Source organism: Synchiropus splendidus, chromosome 6 (assembly GCF_027744825.2).
Source record: "Synchiropus splendidus isolate RoL2022-P1 chromosome 6, RoL_Sspl_1.0, whole genome shotgun sequence".
In the NCBI taxonomy this organism is placed as follows: Eukaryota; Metazoa; Chordata; class Actinopteri; order Syngnathiformes; family Callionymidae; genus Synchiropus; species Synchiropus splendidus.
The window spans coordinates 17,580,566-17,599,017 of record NC_071339.1 but is presented as its reverse complement, the minus strand read 5'-3'; the positions used below and the strand labels follow the sequence as shown (position 1 = coordinate 17,599,017).

Below are 18,452 nucleotides of genomic sequence, written 5' to 3'. Positions count from 1 at the left end.
AGAACCAACGCATGTATTCAAGGGTGACTTCAGAGGCCCGGCTCCCGCTCCACGTCAACCCATGAGCCAGTCTGTTTCTCCCTTAGTGAATGAAGGAGATCAAACTGTGGACTAACCAGAAACGATGCTAAAAACAAGAAGCAGAAGTGAAGAAACTGGAGTGCATGGATCAGGAACTGGACCAGGATGTTTGTCGTGGAGCAAGCAGGTTTGGTTCCAGTCCAGCGTCACATCTGTTCTGGACTCTTCCAGCTCCTCACAACAAGTGTGACATCACCGTGGCTTCTGAGTAACAGTGACAAACATTCAACAGGCTGGAAACTAAAAGTCTGGAGGAAAAATCAACCCGATTTTCTGCTTTGCCGACTGGTGCCGAGTCACCGTGCTGACTGCTTATCTCGAAGACTGAATAATAAGAGACCCTCACGGTCACCTCATAAAACAAGATGCAAAAAAAAAAAATCTACCAAATATGTTAAATAAGGGAAGCGAAGTAGTATAATTGAATTATGATTAGATTGTGTGGATTTAGAAAAAATAAATCATACATTTTTAAAAAGAATTTGGACTTTTTCTTAAATTGTAAATGCAAGAAAACAATGGAAACCAAAATTACTATCTCAAGATGTTGACTTAACACACATTAGCAGCAGAGACTGACTCATTCCGCGGCGAGGTCTCGACTTGTCGCTCGCAGAAGTGTCCGCGACTTTGTTTCCCGTTTCCCTGCTGCTGTTTGTCAAGTGGAAGAGAAGAGAAACATTTGATCTCCATCGCCGGCATGGAGATATGAACCCGATGTTTCGACAGTTTGGCGTCTTTTCGATAAGAGACGGCAGAAAGATTGTAAAACAAAAGCGAGAGGATGGTTTACACGTGTCATGGCTCCAGTGTGCTCCAGCAACCCATGTTGCCACGCGACGAAAACATCCCTGAGTGTTTCCACATTTTTTTGAAGATAAAAATCTAAGTTTGGTGTCGAAAGTTGGAAAAACAATTTGACGTGTCACGATGGTTGTAGCAACATCCGACCATGTGTGCATCAACATCTTGTGCTTCCATCAGATATAACCATCGATGACGGATTAACATCATCGCTGCTATCTCAGATTGACTTCTTATTTTGTCCGTGCTGACATGTGAGCTGGCTTATCCCTGCAGCCAGCAGTTCGGTCTTGAAGAACGTGATGACAGGTGGCACCGCAGGCTCCTCCTTGGACCAGTTTTTTATCAACACTTTGTTAACAGATGACGGTGACTGAAGGACTGAGGTGGAGGAGAAATTGGTTGTGAGGATCCACTGCCCTAGATGCTGACCTCTGACCCGAGGAGGACATTTCTGCTTCCTCTACTTCTGCATCCGAAGTTGACGCCTAGATGTATGGGGGAAGAGACAAAACAAAAAGGAGCATCAACCCATGGCTAACCAAAGCCGAGCATGTCGGCCATTTGAAAAACCTCAGCTACACTCTTGGACATGAAAGTCCACAAGGAATTTCTGTGCCATGCTTCTTTACATCTTTGGTTAGCGTTGCTGCGTCACAAGATGGCACCAGTGTTTTCCTATTAAAACAGTCATTTTCCTTTGTAATGGTTCTTGGGTGAATTAAAGTTATGGCAATTATTAACCTACCAGAGTTTGACTCACTCACTGACTTTCAGTAGCGCGAGCCTCTGGTTTCTCCTCGTGCCTTTGTTCTTGTCTTTCAGCTTTCTCTGTCTGCAGAGGCAAGACTTCCGGGTGAAAGTGTTTTTGTTTCCACATCTGGTGTATTGGATATCAGTTCAATCTCAACTGCCTCTGTGTGCGGTTTGTGTGTTCGGCTATCTGATTGCAAGACATGCTCCAGTTAAAGGGGCCTCTGTGCTCCATAAACTTTTGTCAAATTGTCGGAAGAATCATGGTTGATGCTACCTCCCTCTCCAAACACTGCAGGCATTCCAGATCTCACTCCTAAGAGGTGACCTGAGTCACGCAGGCAGCAGGACAGCAGGACAGCACGGCAGAACCTTCACCTGGTCAGCAGGAGACGGAACGGGAGACCAGCCTCAGCACTCGTGCGTGTACCTGCTGCAGCTCCAAAGGCTCACGGAAGCAGCCGGCTGGCGCTGTTCCTCATCTCGCCGACATATGTTTCCACTTACACAAACATTCAGCCAATTCCCCGAATGGGCCATCAAGGTTTGCTACCCTCGACTCCAATGACACTCGAGTTTAAAGGACGATGGTCGGAGCATGTCTGGTGTGGAGCGAGGTTCAGAATATCATGGGATTGGAACCTGTGACCCTGTGAGCCCTTTAAGAACATGCTGCTCTGGTTAGCGCTACACCGGAGCAGATGTTGGAGACACACGGGACTTTCTTGCTGCTTCTGTGCAGCACCAACCTTGGCTCTTCGTCCTTGTGGGGAAGTGAACTCAACGCATGGTTTCTAACTGCGGACCTCGTGGGTCAGTAAGAGTTCTGTGATTCTGAGATCAAATGTCTTGCTGCATTTGTGCTTGACGTTGAAGAAGCTCGCGACTCTCTGGGATGGGTGAAACAGATCTGGACCTGTGCGGTCCACATGTGCCCCTTGGCACACCCTGTCTGGCCAACGGGAGCAGAGCCCAGCGAGAAAGACAAGAGACACGCATAAGCAGTGCCCCTCAGGTTGGAACTATTCTCAAAACAATATGAAGAAAATAGCATTTTCAGTGGTTTTGTTTTATTAGCTGCACCACACAGATGGAACACTAGAGGGAGGTTTGTCGAAAATGTCAGTTGAATCAAAACGGGATGGATCAACGCGTGGTCTTTCACACTGTTAAATGCGAGTTGCTTAGCGAGTAATGTGGTTACTGCTGAGGGAAAAGAGGCAACATTACAAGCTGAGGAACCAACTGTAGAGGGAGGCAGCTGCTGTACTCCAAGTCTACGGTGACAAAGCTGAAGCATCACTTGTGTGTCTGTGCCACACGACATGAAAAAGGATGGTCAGGCGTAGTACTGATGTTTTGTTGTGGCAGTAGGGAGGTGGAATGCAGCATTTTAAAGAAGCAGCTCTCCTACGAGTCTCTGGATGACTGAGCCGTGGACAGCAGTGAAGAAATGAACAGACTTGGTAAAAACAAAGTGCAGGACACGTTTATTCCACCGGAGCGTACAAAAATAGAATATACGGATTTTGCAGCAGCGCTGATACAAAACGTGATTCATGCAAACACGAGAAGCCGAAAGAACAACAAAGAATTTGCGACGTGAGCTCGTCGTCGTCAGCCGGAGGAGATTCACTGCGGTGCTGCGCTCGCTGGTAAAGTGCTTTCATGCAGTGAATTTTCTGGGAAGTTACAAACCGACAAGCAAGAGTTCTCTGGTGGCGCGCCGGTCCTCCCCGGGCCGGGCTCAGCAGCGAGGATTCCCCATCCGACAGTAGCAGACGGTCCGGAAGAGCCGGCAGTGGCAGAAGGCGCAATAGTCGCAGCAGACGTTGCTGGTGGACCTGCAGCTCCCCCACAGCGGCACACAGTCAGCGGGAGGAAGAGGCCGCTTGTTGGAGCCCGACTTGTTCTGGACACCAGAGCGACGGGTCAGTCAGCAAACACAGTCGGCGGAAACCAGGTTGTTTTTTTGGCATTGACACAAACCTTCTTCTGTTTCTTCCTTTTCTTCTTCTCCGGCTTTGGCAGCTCTGGAGGAAAAAAAGTCTTGTAAATGACTGAAACAATTTAGTGCCCAGCAGGGGGCGATCTGAAAGAGGAAAAGCTCCAAAATATAACATTTTCCCGACAAGTGGAAAACTCAAGGTAAAAAAGTTTCATGAGAGAATTATGAGAATGATTTTGTGTGTTTATTAAAATCACTTGGAAAATTGAAACATCAAAAAGTATATGAAAGAGAATTTACTGTCAAAAGGAAATCTTTAACTTTCTTTTTTCACATCTGAGGTTCACCTCTGCATTTCAGCACAACGGTACATAGCTTTTTAAAATGTTGATTTACTAGTTGCATTTACCACAAGGAAGGAACATACAAACACACACGACTTTGTGCGCCAACTCCTGAAAGAAAACAGAACAGGATAAAAAAAAAAAAATCTATTCTGATGGAATCCAGTGTGGGAAAAGATGACATGTGAGTGTGACATATTTCAGTGTGAGTCACATTAATAATAATAGCATGATTCATATGAATTTTCTTCACAAGACAAAGTTATTGCTCATTGCAGGTAATTTCCCAAATTTGAAAAAGGCAAAACTCAACTAACGCTCGGGTCTGGAGACGAAAGTAATGTCCATCACACAACAGAACCGAGACCCAACCGTCTGAAAATAGACTTGATTAAATCTGGAAAAAATAAAATTTAATTTAATTTCAATTGAATTCACATCAAAAGACGGTTAAAAATACAGTTGGCCCCCGGTAGATGAGACGGGTCACGGTGGAGTCAGAGCCGAGCGGGGAGCGAGAATGGGGTCAGAGTGCGGGACTCACCAACGATGAGCACCGCCGGCTGACGAGTGTCCAGACTCTGTGACACAGCGCCAGACGCCACCACTCGGTTGGTGGCCAGTCGCTCGTCCGGAATCATGTGAGCGGAGCCGACGAAGAGTCCCGTCTCAGCCAGAACCAGGCAGCCCAGCAGCAGGGCGGCGTGCATGGTTTCTGCAGCCACAAGCACACGCGGACGTTTTATGTGAGAGGCGGCTTCACGCTTCTTCAGCGCTATCGATTCGAAGTGCGACTACAGTGACAGAGGAGATCCAATTGTGGATTCAGACATGGATTGACAGGGCATCATTTACGACCCAGATAAAAAAAGACCACTTGCTGAGTCAGAGTCAAGACACGATAGAAGGGAGAGGGCGTCAAAACCGCCGCGCTGATCCGTGAAGTCGTAAAATCAATGGATTTGGACAGCAGAACATCAGCTCTGAACTGAAGGCCACAGCGTGAACTGAGAACCCAGAGAAGAAGAATCCGCAATTATCTATACTTTTTTCAAAGGAGAAAATCATCACCAGAAAAAGAAATTAAGATTTCAATGTCAGGAATTTGAAGTGATCAAATATACAAAGTAAAAGCACCTGACAGAAAATGAAATAATAACAATAAAAGCTGCAGCGCTGAAAGAAAAAGAACATCGTGAAGAACAAAAGGAAAGATGTATCGTCAGGGCTAGAGAAGGAAACAAAAAGTGCTGAGTCAATATGAAGAAGAAAAATAACTAGGGAATTAAACACTGAGCTCCATGTGGTCACCATGTCTGGTCAGCAGCCACACAGAGCGCGAGTCTCGCTGCGCTCCACATTCCGAGCCAGGCACATCACCTCATCGCTCCAGCTCTGTCCTCCGCACCAGCACCTCCTGCACCCGACGTTCGGAGACTTCTCAGTTTAGTCTCACTGACATGACCTGGCGCTCAGACTCTCACACACACCGCCGAGTCTGCTCTCCATCACAGAGAATCACGAAGCTGAAGGAGAGGAATTTCACACTTGCTTTCTCTCCCGGCCAACACATCAAACTACAGCATGTAAATCCAAACAAACACACTCCGCAGTTATTCTGTCGACAGGCCTTATTTATGAAGTCTGTTTTTGGTCTACACTTTTCTTCCTCTTTCTCCTCTCATCAGGTTTTCTGAGAGCAGCTGAGCCAGAGATCTCTCCTGAATTGCGCCGCAGTCTCACAAACGCTTCCCCGAGTCCGATCACTTCCTCGGTGCGTGATGTTCCGAGAACTTCCCCCGGACCACTGGGCCGGTGTGTGTCGGCACTGCGGGTGTGAAGCTGCTTCTGTGGACTTCCTGCAGTTCCAGTGCTGGGCTCCTCTCCTCTAATAATAACAAACACCAGCTTGTTAAGTGGTCCCTGATGTGGACACGCGGACCGGGCCGAGGTGCTCCTGGACTGGAGGCCACTCGTGGTGTGAAGATTTCTCTGAAGTGACAGAATACTGAGGCCAAAAGAGAATCTTTTGTTTTCTTGAAAGGTTGATTGTTTTTCTGATTGACTCTTGTCATTTCTTTATCGAGTTTATCTGAAAGTTTAACAAAAGTTCACTGTCTTCTAGTCCTGAAGTCTGTTAGTAACTGTAGACCTTCACTTGCTTTATCAATTTATACTCGCTGGTGAGACTAAACAATTTCCGTCTAAACTCTGCGGCGTCAGACGTGACTTGAGCTTCACGTCTCCGGCCAGTCTAATGGGATTCAGGTTGGAGGTTGTCTATCTCATACGGCTATTAAAAGGTTTTTTCAGCTGGACTGGCGCCGCTCCGGGCGGCTTACTCGGATCGCATGTGGGATCCTGGCGCTGGCGGGATGAGCCGCTACTTTGACTCAGGGAATGTGAGGGAATCTGGACCAAAACAAAGATTCAAGTGGGTGTTTGTGTTTTGGTTGGTGTTTGCTTGTCTGGAAATCCGAGAGTCAAACTAACCCGGGACGGGATGTTTCATGAGCTTAATATCTTTAATATTGTCAAGCTGGACAGGCGCAAGTCATGAGTTCGTAATATCGTTTTGTCGGGTCCTGATGTTCCTGCCCTCCAGATCCTGGTCCTTTAATCTTGTAATGGAGACCGAGACCAGAGCACACCGAGTCCAAGTCCAAGACTCTGATGGACTGAGACAGTGTCGTAACCAGTTCTTGATTTTTTCAGAAGAAATAAACAACTGTGTTGATGTGACTGACAGTACTCTGTTGTTTTCTGTACTCAGCTCTTAGTCAGGTCTCCGAGTGGTATCGACTACAACGCCACTATCATTACGCAACTGCCTGAAAAGTTTGGCGCTGGAAATGAATCTTCCTGGTTCCGGTCTGAAACGATAACATGTCTTGTCAGAACTTGGATACGTCCCAGTTCTCTCACAGAACTTGCCTCCAAACATCTTCATTTTACACCAACAACTTGGACGTGAGCCCTAGAAGTGATGATCTCAATCTTCCTCTGGTCCTCCAAATCTGTCTGGATGTTTTCCACAACAGAGCAGGTTCATTCACAGACTCACTAGTTGCCCCACATCTGCAGGAACATAACCTCCGCTTCCACTGGTGATTTGGACCTCAGGTGTGAGGGTCATCGTAACATAGAAAAGAGCTTGTGCCTCTTCCCTCAACTGCTTTCTGAAGCATAGACAGTGAGAACGCATCAGTGATCCCATCCGACCGCTGCCTCTCTTCAGTGTGAAACCACAAACCGCTTCATGCCATCACTGAGGCCACTGGGACTGAAACAGAAAACAATATCGGACCCTTTGAAAACATGTTGGACCTTCTCTGTTCACTGAGTGAACAAACAACTCTCCGATGACTCGTGGCTCTTCACAAGTGAAAGGTCGAACATCGCAATTCTATTAAAGAGACTGGTTTCTGTCTCAAACCAGTCACCAACAACCAGGATCACACATCTGACTCACAAGTCGTGTCAGTGTTCTGAACGCTCTCTAGTTGTCTAACAGCCCGTCCTGGTGGCCAAAGGTCACATCTCACTGTCACCCGCTCTTCTTTCTGGTGAGTAAGATAACCAGGTGGTACATTCCTACGACTCTTTGGATCCAGAGCTTGGTCAGTTCCAAAATGATGATGAGGCTTTAACAACATCAGCCGACCCGCCAACATCTGAGGCCCAGAAGTCTGTCGTTCTGCTCCACCATGACAAGAGAGTGTGCGGACTGGAGCAGCAGACCAGGTCCACAGCTGCCGCAGCACAACCGGTCAGCGGCGTCCTCGAACCACAAGGTGAAGAACTGAGCAGCAGAACTGATTCTGACAGCATGTGTCTGTGTGTGATCAGTACAAATTGGGCCAGACCTGGGAAAGATCAGATCCAATCAGTAATGGATCTTAACTCTCATTAGAGCTGACACAAGTGGAAAACTGGGCTATTTGGCCTCACACAGATGTCTCCAGCTTCCAGTCAAATGGGAGGAGAAGACGCTTGTTTTGGATGTCTTCGCCATGACGTCGCCGTTTAGTGGGTCAGAACTTTTGACCCGGGCTGGTGATGAAGCAGCCACAGGGTTCACAGTTCATCCAATCGATTCATCAAAATACTGCGCCTTTTCATGTCGTGCAAGCAACACAGCAAACGCACAACGTGACACACACACACACAAAATGGAAGCAGGCTGCACACCAATCACATACAAAGGATGGAAACATTCATGTGGTAAATGCAAGTTAACGTACATACATTACTGCGCCACACACTCCGGAGAACACACACAAAATACACAAACACTGCAACACGCCGGTGAGAATGTGGTGACGCTGGAAAAAAATCACCAAGACACATCTACACATCTAGCTATCTAGCTATCTATCTATCGATCTATCTATCTATCTATCTATAGATAATGTTGCTTGCTTTAGGTTTAAGCAATACTGTATTACTCTCTCTGTCTCACACACACACACTTACACACACTTGCATTGTATTTTTTTTCTCTTTATATGAGATAGAAATACATTTTTGAGTTGCAAATGTACTATTCTATTGTGTTTTAATTCTATTCTATTTTTAATTCAATTTAAAAGCAATATTTTTGCTTTTCCGTTATTCTTAAAAAAATATATCTAAATATTGAAATACCTGTCAAGCAAGTTGTCTTTGTCTTCATTTCTTTTAAAATTGTGTGATTTTGAAAAACAAAATTGTTTTATTGTTTATTCTATTGTCCCGGAAGTAAACTTATCTGTTGCGTGGAGTCCTGCGGTATCTAGAGTGTGCCGACGGTTCAAACTGCAGCTTGGGCACCTGGTTGTGATGTCATGGGTTTGTTTGTTATAATATAAACTCTTATCCTGCAGATCTGCTTGTGAAAGTGAAACTCTGATCCTTTAGACACGCTGACAAAGCTCCGCATCATGCTGGAGTTAGCCGAGGTCGCTGGGTCAAACGCGGATCAGAACCGGCCTTGGTTTATTTGCAGGCTCAGTGGCGGAGGGCTGGGTTCTCTCTGGTGACTGCGACTCTGCGACCGGCATCTGGAGCTGCTTCACACCCGAAATGGTCCATTACCGTCTGCAAGTGGGTCATGGTTCTGCTAGAATTCTGTATGTGCTGCAGTTATGAAGCATGTGAAGGAAAGGGAAACTCACATATGGACTCATCGCTCAGCCTCGCCGACTGAAGTCCAAATAGATTTCATCTTTCATAGCGATAAAGTATTTCTGCGACAAGAATTTCACCGTACCACAGCTTAGGGGCTGCCATGTTGCTATCCCTCTATTTCAGCGTCATTCAAGCAGCGGGCCAGATCGGACTCCGAGAGTCTTGAATCTAGTCACTAGCGGCACAATTCTATCTAGCTAAATGCTGTGCATCACTAAACGATGATCGAGTCATATGAGAGCCCGCAAGACTTGGTTCTAGCTGTTGTCGAGCAGATATCATCAGGCGGAACTGTGTGAGGTAGAGACGGAGAGTAATAGTCCATCCAATGCTCTCGGCCCACTGTTGTCCCGGCCCATACAAATGGGAGAACCATGATAACAGCCCTTCAGTGGCTGATAGCTGTTTCAGAGGAAGGATCCAACATCCGGGAGACTTGGGCCAGGGATGACTCCAGTCTTGTTGCTGGACCACTACATGACACTGCAGACTTTTGACACCCATCTGGCACAACTTAACCAAGGTGGTTCTGTTTCACATTTACTTGTTCTCATCGCAAACCGGGGGCAAAAAATGAAACTGAGATTCTTGTCGTCACATCTGCAGGGTGAGAACAGGTTTTTGGTGTTGTAAATCCCCGTCACTTGTAATTCGCCACTGTACTTTCTCATCTAGGGTGGCCAGAGCCAGCATGCCTCCTCCATCTCCTCCATCTTCGGCTCAGGCTCCTTTATCACACTGGTTCTCCTCGTGTCATCCACAAATGAAGGTTTCTTGTTTTTGGCTGGGAGCGCAAGCAAGACAAGCCTCATTGAGGTGAGATCGAGCTGAGCCAGAAGGCGAGTCTCTCCTTCCTGATCCTGTCCTGACCTTCACAGCAATATTCAAGGTCAAAGCTCAAAAAGGAGCTCTGTCGCCGATGTGAGACTTGGAGTTGAGCTTCTGTCCCATAATGAAGGAGATGGCTGGGAGGAGACGAGAACCAGGTGGAGGGATCCAAGTCAAGTCAACCAGATGAAATGAGGAGTAACTGAGTTGCAATTTCTTTCTTGCCAAACAACATCGCCACACACAGCTGCAAAGCCAATCTGTTGTACATTAATTGTGTGCGCAAGTGTGTGCATGCCCAGCGGGAATTGTAAAGCGGCGGATCTGAGAGCCGGATGAACTTTCTGAGGAGGATGCCAGGCTTCTATCAACCATCAACTGTGAGACTAAACCGGTGTGTGTGTGTCAGATGGAGCTCCGCGATCACAGAGCGGCTCAACTGCGCTTATCGAAGGTCACACGTTCTTTCATATGACCAAATCGAATTTGACTCTGCAGGCGCTTCTACATGAGCTGCAGATCTGTGTTCCGTTCCACCCAGAGGGATCGATAAACTGCAGAGTGTGAAGGATCAGATTTCTCCAGGACCAAGTCCAGATCCGGTTCTATGAAACCGTCCCGGCGGTGGGGTGGTGGAGCCGGGTTCTCCCTCTCCTCCACGGTGCTCATCACCAGCGCTGTGTGTTGATCGCTGCCCTTCATTCTGCATGGAATAAAGACTTTAAGACTCAAACCACTGAAAACAAGTGACATGTTTTGTGGTCGGTCATTTTGACTCCATGTTCAAGTTGACATAAACAAGATATGTATCTGAAAACATCCTAGGACATAAATCATTTAAACTACAGAACCGGGATTTTTAAAAATGTTTTTATATATTTTATATATTTTGATATTTCCATTTCATCCACAGGCTCGCGACAGATGAGTTGGGCTAATGTTCTTTGAGCTCAAACTGGCTGGAACATGTGACAGGAGGGGTAAAATAAAATACAAAACTGAATTGAAAATTCATCTAAAATCACACGCGCAGACCCACAAACATCAGGCTGCACCTATTAATGTGGCCATGTTTTTTCACCCTCCATACAGCACTTAGCGACAATTTTGTGTTGTTGTTTTTCAGGTGCTTTGTAAATAAATATGATATGGTAAGCGGCAAATACACACACGCCTCAGTTACAGACCAACACACCAACGCAGGCAGTCAAGAGGGTGAACGCACTTGTGTGGTAAATGCAAACGCACAGGGCACTGCACCACACACAACAAGCTGTGAGCACGTGCACACACACAATAGCACGGCCGAACACTTTTTAGGTACACTCACACACATCCCTGAACAGATGAAAAAGATAACAGTAATAATAGAAGTCACCTGAAAAAACACCACTAAATACACCAACATCAACTCACGAGTGAGAATGTGATGACACACTTTCACAAGGTGAAAAGTGAAGAGACACACACACATGCTTGTCTTCCTATCGTAGTGACATACATTGATATCATGCTTTCTCCAGCCTCTGACCCTAAACCTAACCGTCTAAAACAAACGGCTAAACTTCACTCTTAACCAAACTCAATTATAATAACCTAGGTATTTTGTACTTTTAACCCTCAGAATGAGACTTGACAAAGTGAAGACTGGCCAAAATGTTCTCACTTTGCAAAAATGTCCTCACTTTGTTGATTAAAAATTCATACAGGTTCTCGCAAAGATAGAAGTACAAGAACAAACTCACACTAGCTGGGTCGAAGTTGTCAACAGGGGAAATGTGGTGCAGCTCATTTAGAAAGTGCAGTAAAATCTATTCCGAATCGGAGACAAAAACTGTCTTAAAAACTGAAGCCTTTTCCTTTCAAGCTTCTCCATGCATTTAAATGTTAAAGACCCGACAAAATGCGATGCAGCTGTCGGATCCTTGCTTTATTATTCCTGGCCTCCGACTCACAATTTTGTTTAAATATATCACAAAATTTGAAATGATAATTCCTGACTCAAGCATTTTAGCGAGAACAAAAAAATACTTGCTTCTTATTAGCTAGTGGTTTTAGTACTTGATAGTACTTATTAATGTCAGCCAGAAGAAATACATAAAAGCAACATGTCACTTACAGAGCAGCTGCTGCACTTTAATTGTGTCAATAAAACATGAGTGGGATCATGGATCCGTTGCTCTCTTTAATGCCTTTTTAATGCGTAAATGGAAGATGAAGAAGATTCTCTTACCGTTCTAAATTATCACATTAAAAAACAAAGAGATTGAAAAAAAAAACTAGATTAGATACAGCCCCAGGGGCTGGAATGTAATTTTTTTTTTTGTTTAAAATTGGTAGATCGGACAGTAGACGGTGCTCATTCGGTCAGATTATTCATCTCATATCATGATACTGAGCTCAGAGTTGCCTCTTCAAATATAAATGAATCTGCAGAACAAATGTCTGAGGTAGTGCAGACTGACGCTCTTATGAAGTCGGGGTTTAATTCGAAATAAACATCCGATCTGTCGCTGCGGGACGTTACAGCAACACCTGATGCAGGGATTATCGGCTCGGATTCGGCGCTGGCTCTCAAGTCAACAAAGTGAAAATGTCTTCAGTAGTTTACGACCGATCTTCTTCTCTTCTTCAAGCGCTCCCTTTTCTGTCGACTTGCTGCTCAACTGGTGATTTTCTCACCAGACAACAACAACTTCTAAACAACACTCTGGTCCCAGAGACTCTTAAGTCAAAACAACGTTCACAAAAATAGCGGAAGAAGTCAAGCCATGGTCCAGTCCCAAAGTGGGACGGTATTCCAGAAAAAAAATCTGATTTAAATTAAAAACAACATTTTTAATAAACACACAAGCACCATGTTAAACGAATTAGAAATTCAGATGAAGTAAATCCCATTAAATAACTACTAGTGAAGATTAAAGTTCATTCTCCCTGGAAAGTTTTGTTGTCTCCAAACAAACATGTTTATTATGAAGCAGCTCATTAAGTTCTCACTGAGCCAGTAAAACGCTTCAAAGGCCCAGAGTTCTGTTTCAATAACTCCTGAGGAGGAAGAGCTTTCATATAAAATCGGTGCTCCTTCAAACAGAAAATTACACATGACTCTGAACCACCACGGCAAGTCTTCAACTCCAGGTCGTAATTCTGCTGTGGCATCTGCCGTTGTTAATAAACACTTCTCTCTCCGCCCAGTGCAGCAGAGCGACTCCCCTCCGAGCGGCGCCTCAATGAGCCACCAGCTCGCCAAGCATCAATGGCTCCGACCTTTCGTTCACCAGAGACGTGAGAAAGTGGTGAACAGTGGAGCGTCACCACGGCCAACTCACTCTTGACCCCGTGGACTTATTTACGCAGCGAGAAATCATAACAGAGTGGCTCTCTTTTCCAGGAGAGTGCTGAGAGATGCAGAGAGCAGATTTACGACGAGGAGTGATGGCACTGACACAGACCGCATGATGAGCAGCAGTCGCCTGACAGGCAGAACAAGATGATGTCCTGAGAGCAGGACGAGTGAATCTCAGCTGGACTCACCTGATGTTCCTGCACCGGCTGTCGGGTTTATCTAACCAGCTCGGGACCTGTTTTTCAGAAGAGCTCCTGATGAAGAGTGTCCTCCTCGGCACGTGTCTCTCTGCTTTGACTCTCTGCTGCTTTTATCGATGCTTAAGTAGCTCTACCTTTCCCTACGCTTGATAATGAAGACATGCAGGGGGGGTTTGGACCGGAGGCGGGGTCTGAGTGGAAGGGGGTGTAAAGAGGTCAGATTATGCCCAGGATGGACTCCAAATGTGAACCAGACTTCCTGGTGAACTCCACTTCAGAGTCTCCACCTGACGTCTGACGCCACTGCAGACTTGTGTCTCCCCTCATGCAGCCGCTGCTTCCTTCTAATTGAATCTCACTGCACTCAGTGGTTGCTGGAGAGCGTCATGATAAGATAAGTCTCCTCAGGCTGACGTCATCCTGCCAGTCACATGGTCGCTTCCACACTCCTCGCTGCTGTTTTAAACTTCCCTGCAAAGCTTCACAAAGTTCTAGAAAACACCTTGAGAAAAGACAGATGCTTCACGTTATGTCACTGGGCTGAGTCCGAGCGCCACCGAGGGGAGGGCGGCATCCAGATGTTCCCTGTCTCCGTCTTCATCTGCAACTGAACAAACCTTGCTCGATTTAACCCTTGGAGAGTTCGAAACGTATTATCCTGAAAAAGTCATCTGACTACTCCCTATAAAGTACTCGATTACTTTGTTTAGTTACATTCTGCAGCCGCTGACGGCATGAAACCTTCTCTTCGACGTGAAAGCGACAAGTCATTTTGTTTATTTAGCAGTTTATTTTCAACAGTTACGTCATTGTGTCTCCTGACAACTTCCAAAGTGAGGTGCTCTTTTGAAGCGCAGTAACTCAACAAACCTGATCCTTCCAGGATCCAGCGTTTACCCTCGATTACTTTTGACTTTACCTTTGCATCACACCTCAAAATGGTTGACCAGTCCATTCTGCAGGGTGACTGAAGAGTAACGTTTTCAAAACTTTAGACCGAAAATCCCACAAAAACCATCAACTCCAAGTCTGAGAAATAAGCTTGGCTTTCTGTGAAAACCACAAAAATGTGCAACGAACCATGTTGATAGATTAGAATGCAAATATAAAGAGCCATTTTCAAAAATTTGCAAAACAACTCAGTTATATAACAATTACATAAAAATGCAGGATATGCCACAGGCGTTTTTTTTTTTTTCACTTACACATGACAATCAGATGTCACAAATCATTTCAGCCAGGGGAAGACAGTTCCTGTGCCCCAGAAGACTAGGGACCGCGCAGCCTGGACACTTTCAGGGGGGTCACATGTCCTGCTGGCCACCTGGAGTCTGTGCCTGGACTTTGGCGATGGCCCAAAGCGTCTCCGCAGCGCCCCCTCCATCTCAAAGTGCAGCTCCAAAAACCTCATTCTGTCAACTCCTAAAAAAAACAAAAATTCTATCTAATAATTTGGAGATCCAAACTCAAAGTAGTACTCTCTCTTCTCCTTCAGTTGTTCATGTTTGTGTCACCTGCTGCACGACACGTGACTAAAACAGGATCAGTAGAAAGCAAATAAATATCCGGACATGAGTCAGGTGAAGCTTCATGAAACATTGAGTTTTCAGGGCTGAGTAGTTGGTGCTCACGTGTTCAAAATGATGAGCGGTTGCATTGAAATGGCAGTTCAAATCCAAAGATTTGGAGCAGAGAGTGCCATCTTGAGGGCTCTGAAAATGAGACTTCATGAAGCCCCACAAGCCCATCAGTGCTGGCCACTAGTTTGGAAATAATAACTAGTGGCCAGCTAGTTATTATTACAAGCCCTGCAGCTTATACAACGGCGCGACTAATATATTAGATTTTTACAGGCTGAAATCAGAGGTGATCACAGATGATGAAAGGGATGAAATCAGAGGCTTTTTATTTACCCTTAAAGCCCTCAAAATGTGTTGTTTTCGCCCATGTGTCCACATCTGGAATCGTGAAGCAGCCGCTGAGACTGGCTGTGGTGTCGGAACTTTGGGCACGTGGGTGAAAACTGTGCTTCACTCTTTATTTTTCCCATTATGAACTATAAAAACTTACACTTCAGGTGACACTTTGCTCATGACTAGACCCCGCTAACTGTGAAAAAAACATTTCTATTGGTCAGCGAAACTCCATTTCAACATGAGTTGGGCAACGCACAAACCGATATGAAGTCTGGCTGCTGCTAATGTGAGTTCCGCCACACAAAGTAATATAAACGTACTATAAAATGTTTCCTGACTTCACTGACATTTGCTTAAATGGTAGTTTGTATCTATATTTCCTCTTGGCAGAACGAAGGTTGCCACTTTTAAGTGGATAATGTGATTCAGGTGTTCGCTCATTTCAATTTATGTTCATCACTACACAAAATAATGATGTCAATAAAAGCTCTGGAGGAGGCAGCAGGCAGAGATGGCAGCTCGAGAAAATGCAGGAAACTAACTGTAAACATGTGGAACCTTCCATGATGATAATTCTACCACGCTCTGCTCAGCTCAAATGAGAACAGACCTGAACCTGTCAAAGAAATGTGTCTAGATGACTGTAAAGACTTGTGTGGTATTAAATGTTGTTTTGAAATTGCTCTCAACTTTGTCTCTTTGAGACTCCAACCTCAGCAGCATCATCTCTGATTCTTCAGACTCCTGAAGAGAACGTGAGAAGAAGCCTGCGTCTGGATCATTAGGATCTAGCGCAGCATTGTGCACAAACTCATGTTGTTTTTCATCCTGCCACAGTGTGGAAGGTGACAAAGAGCCACACCTGTGAGCGCTTGATCGCTCGAGAAGGAGGTCGGAGGTCAACCCTTCCGCCCCTGAACATTTTACGTCCTCAGATGAAACATTTGGCCCTGACCTGTTTGGCTCTGATTTCCTCTCGGGATGGATCCCATGCTGGAACGAGGCTCCTCATGTGGCCTCCAGTTGTTCATCCTCTTTGTTTTCCTTTTTCCGAAACTCCCCGCCGAGTTTGATTTAAAGGTCGACACATAAGAGATGAAATGTCAACAGAGCAAAAATTGGGAGATACAAGTTGTTTAATTTCCTGGTCTGGCTCTGGAGCCAGAGATGAAAAACCATGATGCCCCCAAAACATTTCCCTTTATTAGATTTACTAAAAGCAGGGCCAGCGGGACGCCGTGTCGCCGCTCCTTGGCTCCGAGGATCGCTGCCTCACTGACCACTGAATTCAGAACTCGATGGTGCGTTCTCACGTTTCAATTCCTCCCTTTCAACTCCAAAGGTGTCCTGATCCGAAGGGTCTGTCGTAGCTTTTGAAAAACAGTGTTTTTGTTCTGCTGCAGCGATCCCATTTGTGTCAGTCAGAAGTCGTAACACTTCAGCTTCTTTCTTTTTCCATTGTAAACCTTAGCTCCAAACCCCGTACTCTCCTCCAATCCTTGCTCTTTTATCTTGTCTTCTTTCCACAAACAATCCTCTGTGGCATAGTGTGCTGCGCAGGCCGGGCACCGGGGGCCTCATGCAGCCCTCTGCCTTTGTTTAACATTTTTCGCTTCATAATACTGGCTTATTTTCTTTGGGTGCAGACTCGCGTTTTTGTTTTTCGCTACATTTGTGTTTTTCTCTTCAAGAAACAGCATTTGTTAAATCAAAGACAAATTCAATTGCCTTTAAGGCATGCTTTCTTATTCCTCATGTTTAAATTATTGTTTTATATTGACCTCATTTTATCACACAAATGAAGTGAATGAAGTGTTGCGCAGGTGAATCTACTTTAAGATACATTTAGAATAGTGTGCATTAGTTTGCAATTCATTGTGAAAAAATATTAATAATTAATCTATTGACAGCACTGGTTGAATTCTAAATTAAATTACAGTGTATATATTTTGCAGACTTTCTAAATATTATATAAAGAGTATAATACAAAGAATATAATATAAAGATTAGATTAGATTAGACATTAAAATATACACAACAAATATCAAAGACGTCCACAAAGCATTAGCATAAAAAAAGTAAAGTCACAAGACAAATGAATACCCATAATATAAAGATTACATGGCCCTTATTAAACAAATGTCATGACAAAATAAATAAACTATAGATAGAAAATGATTATAATATTACCAGGGCAAAATCAAAAAAGTGCTTGACACTTACTTTACTTCAGTATCAATATATAAAATAATAGAACTGTATTTATATAGCACACGTTTTTAGCAGAGATTTAAAGGAGGAGGTCCATGGTGGTTGGGACCTTCTGTGGCAGACTGTTCCAGACTTGAGGAGCCTCAGATGGGTCTCAACTAGTAGAGACCCATCTGAGGCTCCTTAGCTCTTAAGGTACGTTCACACCAAATGCGACTGAAACGTCGCGTTCGGTGTGAATGTACCTTTAGGGGGTCAGCAGTTCTACAATGCGGCTTTAAAAGCTATCAATAAAATCTTCAACTTCAACTCTGAAGTGGACAGGAGCCAGTGCAGAGGAGCTAAGGCTGGAGTGATGTGCTGCCATCTGTTCGAGCCAGTTAGAAGCCTCGCTGCTGAGTTCTGAACCAGCTGGAGGCGGGATGGAGATTTTCTGTTGATATACATATGCCACAGGCCAATAGTCATTTTCTGATGCAGTTTTCAAAAGTACTTAAAGTATTTAAAGGACGTGGTCAGAATTTTCAGTCATGGTGTTTTTGTTAGGTTAGTGACATCATCTCCTGGTTCCTGACTCGAGACAGTCATGTGTTCAACAGTGTAGTCGACCTGTGGAAGTCCTCATATCGTGTTAAAGTCACTCATGATCTCCAATGGAAGCAGAACATTCTGCTGTAACCTGCAATAGAAGTAATAATAATCATGATAATAATAATAAAGCTTTTTTTTAGTACTCCCTTGAGAAGTGCTTTAGTAGGTTGACTTGATTCAAACCTTTGTTGACCTGGTTAACTGAGCACTCTCACAAACATATATTATTAAGCATTTATAGTCACGTTTTCATGTGTTTTA

At 44.8% G+C, this 18,452-nt stretch overlaps 1 protein-coding gene across 1 annotated transcript; it reads right to left on the bottom strand.

Moving 5' to 3' along the window:
• Positions 1 to 3,105: 3,105 nt before the first annotated feature.
• Positions 3,106 to 13,619, bottom strand: asip1 (agouti signaling protein 1). Its single transcript, XM_053868784.1, has 4 exons — positions 13,462 to 13,619; positions 4,475 to 4,645; positions 3,628 to 3,671; positions 3,106 to 3,550 (listed from the first exon to the last, which is right to left on the bottom strand). The coding sequence occupies exons 2-4, from the start codon at positions 4,638 to 4,640 to the stop codon at positions 3,386 to 3,388; spliced, it is 375 nt and encodes a 124-aa protein (XP_053724759.1). The 5' UTR covers positions 4,641 to 4,645; positions 13,462 to 13,619; the 3' UTR covers positions 3,106 to 3,385.
• Between the last annotated feature and the right edge of the window lie 4,833 nt (positions 13,620 to 18,452).

Bases quoted from the DNA above. Each gene is read 5' to 3' on its own strand.
- asip1 (XM_053868784.1), bottom strand. From the start codon at position 4,640: ATGCACGCCGCCCTGCTGCTGGGCTGCCTGGTTCTGGCTGAGACGGGA. The intron at 3,672-4,474 runs GTGAGTCCCGCA...TTTTTCCTCCAG, and splicing joins GCCGGCGGTGCTCATCGTTG to AGCTGCCAAAGCCGGAGAAG. The intron at 3,551-3,627 runs GTTTGTGTCAAT...TCTGGTGTCCAG, and splicing joins AAAGGAAGAAACAGAAGAAG to AACAAGTCGGGCTCCAACAA.